Source organism: Rhineura floridana, chromosome 7 (assembly GCF_030035675.1).
Source record: "Rhineura floridana isolate rRhiFlo1 chromosome 7, rRhiFlo1.hap2, whole genome shotgun sequence".
NCBI classification, from domain to species: domain Eukaryota; kingdom Metazoa; phylum Chordata; class Lepidosauria; order Squamata; family Rhineuridae; genus Rhineura; species Rhineura floridana.
The window spans coordinates 1,347,702-1,357,949 of NC_084486.1; the positions used below are offsets into that span (position 1 = coordinate 1,347,702).

General features: G+C 48.9%; 1 protein-coding gene across 2 annotated transcripts in view; it reads left to right on the forward strand.

Moving 5' to 3' along the window:
• Window positions 1-9,957, forward strand: part of NFKB2 (nuclear factor kappa B subunit 2) — a 33,298-nt gene extending 23,341 nt beyond the window's left edge. For both annotated transcript variants that reach the window (XM_061634649.1, XM_061634650.1), the window contains exons 16-23: window positions 2,455-2,662; window positions 2,980-3,149; window positions 4,791-4,893; window positions 7,078-7,319; window positions 7,904-7,982; window positions 8,231-8,403; window positions 8,491-8,602; window positions 8,681-9,957. In XM_061634649.1, coding sequence (XP_061490633.1) covers window positions 2,455-2,662; window positions 2,980-3,149; window positions 4,791-4,893; window positions 7,078-7,319; window positions 7,904-7,982; window positions 8,231-8,403; window positions 8,491-8,602; window positions 8,681-8,820 — 1,227 coding nt within the window. In that variant the 3' untranslated portion in view covers window positions 8,821-9,957. The remainder of the gene's footprint in view (window positions 1-2,454; window positions 2,663-2,979; window positions 3,150-4,790; window positions 4,894-7,077; window positions 7,320-7,903; window positions 7,983-8,230; window positions 8,404-8,490; window positions 8,603-8,680) is intronic.
• The last annotated feature ends 291 nt before the right edge of the window (window positions 9,958-10,248 follow it).

The following is a 10,248-nucleotide window of genomic DNA, read 5'->3' on the forward strand; positions in this document are numbered from 1 at the left end:
CACTCCCTCTCGTAATGAGGCATTAATCACCTCCGTGGCCTAGCCGGCGGTTCCAACCCTGCTAGCTTTTATCAGCCAAGAGGGGCAAGGATCCAGTATAGGTCGCATGCACCTGTCCAAGCACCTTATCAACGTCCTCGAGCTGTACCAATTGAAACTCATCCAACAAAACATGACCAGACTATGCTCCGGATGCCTCATTTAAATCTACTGCTATAACATTGGAGTCCAAGTCCTGACGGATGCAAGAAAGTTTGTCCTGGAAGTGCCTGGCAAATTCATTACAACGGGCTTCAGATGGAACTATCATGTCCTTACGGCCAGAATGTAATACCCCTCGGACAAAAGTTCCGCCGGCCAGCAGGTAGAAGATTGAATACAGGCAGCAAAATGTTGTTTTTTTGCTGCCCGCACTGCCACTAAATATAACTTAGTATAGGCACTTACCAGTGCAAAGTTGCATCCATCAGGAGTTCGTCTCCATCTGCACTCAAGCCGTCTCCTATGCTGTTTCATCGCTCTCAGCTCCGAAGTATACCACGCAGCTGTATGAGCTCTACCCAGGAGAGGGCGCTCATGTCAACTGCCCGGGTCACTTCAGTGTGCCACAGTTCGACCAGGGTTTCGACAGGAGCACCAGCCTTATCAGCCGGAAAACTCCCCAGAGCCTTCTGAAAACCATCCGGATTCATTAGTCTCCGAGGGCGGACCATCTTAATAGGTCCCCCACCCCTGCAGAGGGGGAAAGTCACTGTAAGTCTAAACTTCAGCAAGCGGTGATCTGACCATGACAAAGGGGCTGATGTAAGACTCCCTACCTTCAGATCACCTTCACCCTGTCCAGTTGCAAAAATGAGGTCCAGAGTATGCCCTGCCACATGCGTTGGGCCAATGGCGTATTGGGACAGCCCCATGGTTGTCATGGAGGTCATGAAGTCCTGAGCCGCCCCAGATAAGGAGGCCTCGGCATGGATGTTGACATCCCCCAGCACTAAAAGTCGAGGGGATCTCAACACCACATCCGAGACCACCTCTGTCAGCTCAGTTAGGGAGTCATATGGGCAGCGGGGTGGGCGGTACACCAACAGAATCCCCAATCTGTCCCATTGACCAAACACAAGGTGCAAACACTCCAGGCCAGTAGCTAAATGGACAGGGTGCTTGGAGAGAAAGATGGAACTCCTATAGGCCACAGCAACCTCCTCTCCCCGGCCCTCAGACCTACCCTGATGCTGGACCAAGTACCCAGGTGGGCACAGTTGGGAGAGACTAGCTCCACCCTGTTCACCCACCCAGGTCTCGGTTATACATGCCAGATCAGCCCCCTCATCCACGATTAAATTGTGGATGAGAGAGGTCTTATTATGGACTGATCTGGCACTTAAAAGCAGCATTAAGAGATCTGAGAGCTGGCTGATAGGGCAACCAACAATCCTGTGGGTGCGTGGGGGACCGGAACATGGCACAGCTATTAATTGTCTGGGCCGTGTTCCCCTCACCTGGCAAGTCCTCCACACAACACCATATCTCCCTTTACCTGTCACTACGTTAATTGGGGCCTCCAGAGATCCTCCCAATCGACTTTGGCTCCTCTCTCCCAGGCACATATTGTAAACTCACACATACACACACACACCATACACTCCCTCACAAACCCACACGAAGCAATAGCCACTACAAGGTCACTCCTTCTCTAGTATAGCTTCGTTGTTAAAAGTATCAAGCCGCCTTTGTGTTGAGGGTGACAGCAAGGAGTGGTTCTAGCTTCCTTGAATCAGATGTGGCCCACTGGTTCCACTTGCATTACATTCATCTGGTCAAGGCTTAGTCAGGCAGAGCATTGTGCTTTGCATTGTGAATTGCCGCCTTGTCCCCTGCTACTCGGGTGGGAATGGGTTCTGGATAGGTTGTGGTCTGAGAGCAGGGGTGGGGAATTTCCAACTCCAGGGGCCAAATGTGGCCCTCTGAGTCTCTGGCAGACCCTTGGAACTCTGTCCAGGCCACACCCCTCGGTGGCCCTGCTTTGTAACTTCAGTATTCTTTTGTGGCTGGAAATGTGTCCTTGAACTTTGGTGCCCCTTTTTGCTTGTTTGGATGGAGGATATTGAGAAGTGCGTGAAGAAAGGTAACCTTTACGTTCACTGCTGTCCTCACTTTGCCTCTTGCTCCATTCAGCGGCACGTGGCCCTCAGAGGTCGCCCAGAAGGAAATGCAGCCCTTGGGCTGATAAGCCAGTTATTAGGCTTATGAGCTAATCATTTCTATAATTTCATATTTTTATTGTATTTTATCCTTTAGATGCTGATATTTTATGAGGGGTGGTCTATAAATAATTGCATAAATAAATTAAAACCGAAAGTGGTTGCCTATGCCTGGTCTAGATGGAGTGCTAGAGTGCCTGTGACGTTTTGATTGCAGGATGGAGCTAGACCCATCTCCCTGCTTTCTCCTCAGACCCCATTGCATTTGGCTGTGATCACCTGTCAGCCCAGGGTGGCTGGTTTCTTGCTGCAGGCTGGTGCAGACCCTACTCTGCTGGATCGCTATGGCAACTCAGTAGTGCATCTGGCACTGCAGTTGGGTGATGAGGAGATGCTGAAGACTCTCCTTTGTCACCTTGGCCCCCACACCCTCCACCTCCTTGAGACACCTAATTATCATGGTAAGTTATATGAGACTTGTAGGTCAAGCCCTGCTGAACCCTTTGGGCTGTTGAAATCTGACTGGGTGCTGTAAGAGTAAATGGCTCTGAGCAGCTCAAAACAGGTGATGCTCAACCCTGATTTCCCCCCCTTTACAGGTGGTGCTATGGGAGGCCAAGTTAGTTATGCCTGGGCCTTGAACCCTTAGTTTGTGTATGCAGGAGGTCTACTGTCCCTAGAGGAATTTTCAAGTTATCCTCAAACGCAGCTTTTCAATGCTTTTCATTCCCACTGTCAAGAATGGAGGGGGGACAACTGCCAGCCTTACTTCCTTTAGGCCTTTTCCCTGTGCACCTTGCTGTGAAGTGCAAGAGCCCAGTCTGTCTTGAACTGCTGGTTGAGAAGGGAGCAGATGTGAACGCACCTGAGCGGCAGAGCGGCCGGACACCTTTGCATCTTGCCGTGGAGATGGAGAATCTTAACCTGGCCACGTACTTGTTGAAGAAGGTGCGTGGGGCTAGTGGGATGAGGCTGTTGGTGGACCATGAGGAGCCCTCTGTTACTGCAGTGTAAAACCACAATGGGACAAGAACTGGGCGTTTACTATCTTGTGAACTAGCGAGCCTCCAGCCATAGAAAGGAGCCAGGGCTGCTATCTCAGAGCCCACCTGGGCATAGGGTGGGATACATTGGCAGAGTTTGCACAGGATTCCCTGACCTTTGGGTCAAGGCACACTCCCCTGGCTACTCAGGGTTTTAGGCTCGGGACAAGTAGCAAAGCATTGACTCTAAACCTGGTCCAGCTGGGCCATTGTGGCACGACACATGAACATATGAGACTGCCTGATATGGAGTTAGATGGCTGGTCCATTTAGCCGGGTATTCTCTCAGCCGCCAGGTCTCCAAAGCATCAGGCAGAGCAAGGACTTTTCTGGCACTGCTACTTGAGATCCTTTTGCCTGGAGGTGATGCCAGAGGTTGAATTGATCATAGTCCCCACTATTTATGAAGGATTAGATGTTCACAGCTATGGAATCCTGAAATTCACCTTTGCTCCTGGACAAAGTTCTTGCCAGAGACTTCCCACAGTGTGTCCTATACAGGGGAGTGTGTGTGTCAGAGAGGGGGGCAGCGGCCAGGAAGTCATTCTTGTAATCATGATTCCTCAGATAGGATGAATATGGGCCAACAAACAATTGAAGATAATGCTTGTACCCAAGCTCTTGCCTTGCTGAGAAGATGGGGAAAAGGCCACTAACAGAGAGAGAATTAAGTTATCTTTTTGCATATTGAATTTAAGATGGTGATGCACTACCTAAGCAAAAAGATTGATGAGCACAGAAGGATGTCACAGTAGCATCATGAAATAGTGTGTGAGAGATGAACAAACCTTAGGTGCAAAGAAGCCAATGCCTTCTCAGGATCTAAAGAATGACATGCCACAACCGGAAGGAGAAAGTAAAACTAGTAGTTCCCCTGAGTATTCATTCTCCTCAGATGCAACACTTACTCGTATCTGTGGACCACTTTTCCATCACAGAAGGGCCTTGCAGCTTATAACAAGAAGTAAGGACATAATGACGATGTTGTAAAATAAATTACTGGGTAATCACAAATTGCTGCAGCTTAGTTTTAAAAACTCTTTTAAAAATAGGTGGGCTTTCACCAGTTCTCTCACAGGGCATTTTGTCTCAGATTTAACTGGAGGTGGGATGGAGGTAGCGCGTAGGCAAGGGGATCAGGATCTGTTTGAAATGTAATCTCCTCCAAGGGATGCTTTTTCATCTGCTTCCAAAGCTGGTTAACGGTTTGTTTGTTTCTCTGGCATGTAGCTCTAACCTTCACTTGTACCAGTTTTCTGTTATGGCAGGGTAACCAACGTGGGACCCTCCAGATGTTGCTGCCCGCAACTCTCATTCTCCTTGATTATTGGCCATGCTGGCTGGGATGATAAGAGTTGGGAGTCCAACATCGTCTGGTAGTCACCTCATTGGCTACCCCTGTACTATGGTTGCATCTCGAACCGGACTGGAACCTTCACTGCTAGTAGAGTAATGGTTTCCTAGTCCCTCTCCACGTAAGAGGGAGGGGGTGGCTCTCTTCTGAGTGTGCTGCCTGCCTTTTACCTGGTATCTTTTCTCTATCCAGCTGGGAGCTGATGTGAATGCTCAGACATCTGCTGGGAATACACCTCTCCACTTGGCAGCAGGGATGGGTTCCCCAATTCTTACCAAGATGCTAATCAAATCAGGTAAATCATCCATCTCCCCAGTGTCTCTTGGGCAGTGGGGCTCAAGGATTCCTGTGGGAGGTGGTGGGCTCGTTGCTTCCCCTGAAGTAGTTGACACTTATATCCTCCCCCTTCTGGTTTAAAAAGAGTTCTTTGGGGGGGAGGCTGCCACTTTGCAGAGACTAAATGAGTTTCAGTCAAAGTTCCTGCTATGATGCTGGATATTTATTTCCACTTGTAATTAAGAACACAGTCCCTCCCCCTCCCCGCACATCCTTTCTGTATTGGATACCTGGTGCTTCCCAAAACATAAAATAGATAACGCTTGGGGTTCCTTCAGTAGGTGGCCTGGGTCTGCAACCACAACTTTCCTTATTTAAGATGGATCAGTTCCCACTAGAGTAGGGGATGGGGATCTTGGGGCTCATTCCTTGCCTCAGGAGAGGATCTTGTTTTCAGTCCCTCAGTCGTGTAAGGGTTCTGTCTCCTTCACTTGCTTTTGGGTGTTGTCCGTCTGAGTACTAGGGCCTGCGATTTCTTCCCTTCCCTTTCTGCTTAGAGGAAAGCTGATCTGTGAAGGGATTTCCTCCCAGCTGCCTACCTTCCTTTCCAGCCCATTCTGATGGCGTAGTACGGGAGTAGGGAACCCTGTCCAGGCTGAGGGCCGTATTACCTGAATGGCAAGCTGTCAGCCTGCATTCCAGCAGTGGACAGGGCCATGCATTATCTCTGACACAAATCTCTCTCCCTATCCCCTCATCTGAGGACCAGCAGGATGGGTTCCTCTGCTTATGGGTTGGAGTTCTTGTGGCTTAATTCAGAGAGTACCCAGGCAAAGGGGTGCGTGTGGATCACAGCAGTGATTAGACGGGGTCCCAGCACAGCAAGGAGATCAGTATGTGGTAGAGGATGAATTCTGTTGTAAAATAGAGAGTGATCATGTATCCAGTGTCAAGGATGCTGTTGTACTGCTTAGCAGGGAAGATGCTGCAGAGCACAGAGCAAAAGCAGGTGAAGAACATTCCCAAGACAGAGAATTTGGGATGGGAAAGAGAGAGAGAATGTGCATGAGAAAGAGGACTTAGGGAAGGCTGGAGGCAGGCAGGGAGTGATTTCCTGGGAGTACTGTAAAAATGGTGAGACGCTGAAAGGCTATTGCTGGTGAGGGTCACTGAGGGAGCAAGGAGAACCCATTTTGATGCGCAGTGTGCTCCTCTCAGGTCAGGAAGAAAGCTTCCCCCACTGATGCACTTTGAATACCAAGAACAGTGGCTCCTTTTCCAAGGGCAGCCTCTTGTATTGCAACTGTTTCTTTTCCCTCTCCACCCCACAGCTCATCTGTCTGCTTTTTCCTATCGTCTTTCAGCCTCCGCATCCTTTCTTTTGCCCGTTTTCCACGCAGGTGATCTTTTCAGTGTTTTATCTTCTTCCCAGGCATTCATTTACAGTGTGCCCATCCAGTGTTCTTGCAGTTTCCACAGTCACCACCCTTCCTCTGCCCTGCCCCACCCCACCCCACCAAAGCCTTTCAGCTGCTTCAGGGATGTGTGTGTGGCTGGTAGAGTTTGTGGGTCTGGACTGGGAGGCAGGAAGTTTCCCATCTCTGGCTTAGTAGCAGAGGCCGTTATCCGGCCACATCCTGCAAAAAGGCAAAACAAAAACTACAAAAAAGGGGGGCAGAAGCCAAGATGCTAGAAAAATAGAAATTTATTGTTTTTACAAACAATAAATTTCTACTTTTCTAGCATCTTGGTTTCTGCCCCTCCTTTTTCCTGATTTGGATGCTAGCCACTTTGTGGTGTCACAAAACAAAAACTGCACCTAAGGGTTGAGTTAAGGCCCCTCTGGGCTGGTTCTTCCTTGGGATCTGTGCTGGATACCCAAATAAGTTGGTCTGTCAGTGAAACCTTGCATAACTGCACATTTACCAAAAGGGTTTGTTTAAAGATATCTAGATGACAAACACTACCTTGGTTGGCCTTTAAAAAAAATGAGGCGAGTCTACTTCAGATGAAGGTAGCATTGAGTAAATATCCCAGAATGGCCCAGTGAAAGATTCTAGTACTGTGTGCACAAAGTACTGATCAGCCTTGTGGCAGGAGTTTGTTATAATCGGAGCTGCCTGCGAGAAAGAGATGAACTTGCTCCTCTGCTGTTGCCCTACATGAAGCAATACTGATGACCTCCCTGTACCTGCCTCCCTAGGGGCAGATATTCTGTGTGAGAATGATGAGCCTGTCTTGGCTCCCTCGCCCATCCCAAGCAGTGATACTGAGCTGGAGCAGGAAGAGGAGGAGTGGCTCATGGAGCTCGGAGAGGCGTCCTCAGATGCCCTGGCTGAGCAAGATGCGGACTGCATTGGTGAGCTGAAGGGCAAGCAGCCTGGCACATGTGAGCCAAAGCAGCGCCGGGGGCACACACCAATTGACTTGACTTCTAGCCAAAAGGTAGGTAACATTTTGGGGGTTCAACAGGAGTCTTGCAGCAGTGGAACTGTGCCTTCTTGTAACTTGTGCAATCTTCCAGGCCAACCTAGTGCCTTCCACATGTTTTGGACCACAACTCCCATCAACCTCAGCCAAACATCTGGAGGGTATCAGGTTAGCAAACGCTGGTCTAGCCTGTAACATCTTCCTTGAGAATGTTAAAATAAGGCCTTACGGACAGCAAGTAGTCAACATGGTGTCCTCCAAATGTTTTGAACTAAAACTCCCTCATCCCTGACTGTTGGCTGAGGCTGGTGGGACTTGTGTTGTCTTCCAGATGTTGTGGAATAGATTGGCTATTTTTCTAAACTATATTGTGTCCTGCAACTAAGAAGTTGTGATCATCACCCACCTCATAAAATAGCTTTTGGTAGCTCTCTGCATGCCTGTTTGCTCCCCACCTTTCATTGCGGGGTGGCCCCATGTGATATCGTAGCCCCCCGTAGCCCCCCCTCTCTGCAGGAGAGGTTTCTTTTAGCAACAGCTCTCCTGCTGTAGTGGACTTAGGGGACCGTTCAAGACAACTGAGGCTTCTTTACTTCCAGGTGCAGGAGATACTGCTGCAAGCCTCGCTGCAGGGCCCGGAAGGGGAGCAACCTTCAGCTGCTCCAGCTTCTAGGCAAGGTGCGTGAATGTTTCTGTTCTGTTGGAATCCACTAAGAACTAATCCATTGTGTGAGTTCAGATTAGGACTAGATGTGTGCCAGGGTACTTCTGGCATCTGCATGCTTTCTCCATGGTGGTGGCAGGATGCCGCTTCAGAGGCTTCTCTCCTGGTCAGAAGTGGTTGGAATTGGGGGCAGAGTGGGGTTGTCTTTGTGTAGAGAAGTGGCACTTTGTCCTTCCACCCTGATTTCTCTTCTCTTCATTAGGGAGTGTCCTGTCTCTAAATAACGACACGCTCCAGAGTCTGGAGCAGCTCCTGAACCAGGACTGCCAAGGGGCAGACTGGGCAGAATTGGCCAAGAGACTGGGTCTCTGCAGTCTAGTGGAGACTTACAAAGGCACAGAGTCTCCCAGTAGGAGACTCCTGGTGAGCTATGAGGTCAGTAAATTCACCCCTCTTGTCTTTCCCCCTCCTTTGACTCCTGTTCCCAAGGATGCTCCTCTGATCCATGGCTTCTCTCCCCAGCTTGCTGGTGGCAGCCTAAGGGGACTGCTGGAAGCCCTTGACTCTATGGGACTGACAGAGGGAGTGAGGCTACTGCAGAGACCAGAGACTTTTGTCAAGCTGCACAGTACAGGTAAAGATACGGAGTAAGAGAGGTGGGTGAGGGAGGATTTCCTGGGATGCCTTACTGAAGACACTCTCTCTGTCTCAGAGCTAAAGGAAGACAGTGCTTATGGGAGTCAGTCAGTGGAAGAAGAGCCAGCAGTCCTGCCTGAGAAGCTTCAACCCACCTCCTCGCTGGAGCCGCCACCTTCTCTCTTGCCTCACGGCCAGCAGGAGCAAGTGCACTGATCCTAGAGGAGGAGGTGGAGCCTGACTTGACTGTAGGGAGGAGGGTACTTCCAGCACATGCGTCTTGGATCCAGGGCTCCAGCGTCAGTAGCTGGGGATGCTGTCCAGAGCCTGCCACAGCTCTGATTGCAATGGTTGGTCTGTCAAAGGTGGGACTCTGCTTCTGTTATTTCAGCCTGTCTTGTAGTCACCAGACCTGGCCCAAACATTGGGGAAGTGCTATGTGATTGCTTTTGTTCGGCTGTCTTTTGTCAGGCTCTGGCCCAAGCCTGATCAGGACCAGGCTCGTCTCTTCTTGTGACACTGTGCTCCCCTACATCAGCCACATTTTCGGTGATGGTTAGAATTTGTTGGGCAATGGATGCTATTTTCTTATGAGCTTCTGCAACTCCTCCCCCCCAAAAAAAAATCTGTCTCCTTTTTGTAAGTCCTATTGATTCATGTGCCTTCTACTTGAGAACTGATGGCTCCTTGTCTTGTGGAACTAAGCTTTTCAACTGCAGCTTGGCAAAATGTGTTTGGACTAAAGAAACGCAAAGTCCCAAGAAACACCTATATGAAGTAGGGCAGCTTCATGAAGTAGGGCAACAGCCCTTTCAGAGCCTTTTGAACAGGTCCATTGCTTAGTCCTGTTATCCAGTTTGGATTTGAGTAAACCCTGATATAATGGATCATCTTGGCTATTCCCTTAAATGCAATTTTAATAGCCTAGCAACAGATGTCCAATCTGCACATTACTTACAAGTGATGAAAGGTACCTTTCTGAGAATGGTGCTACTGTCAGTAGGCAGCCTCCATAAATGAAGAGAGATGGCCTGAGCATTGGTCACTGCAGACAGTTGCGTTCCCTGTTCAGAGGTATCTTTTGTTACTCTGTCTGTGAGACGGGGAAAGCTTTTAATGTGTGCGCCTAGTAGTCCCAGTGATGGTAAATTTCCCATTGAGGAACAGAGCTTGTACCAACTCTTGCTCACAATTTCTAAATGGTTGTTGAGCAGCTAAAGCTTTGAGGTAATCATTTTCAGTTGTGAATCCATGCTGGTGTATTGCCAGGAGTCGTCTAAGCTGAAACATCCAGCCTTTACTCAAAAAACTCCCAATTTTGTGATGGAAATAAATGATGTAAATTTGCATGTATCTGTTGTTTAGTGTACAATAGAGGGGTCTATTTAGCAGAACTTAGCCATTTTGGGGGAAGAAGGAAATGGGCACAAGGCATGCAAGTAGGCAGTCTTGAGGTGATTATTGAAAACTACCAGAGCTTCATTCTGATTTCTAAGCCTTAATCGTTTTTGAGACTTCTGTCGTGGGTTTTTTAAGAGAAAAAAGCTGCCAAGACTTCCATATATACCACTAACTGCCATTCACACTTTTTTCTAGACCAGTCTTTGCCAACCTAGTGTTTTGGACTAAAACTCCCATCAGCCT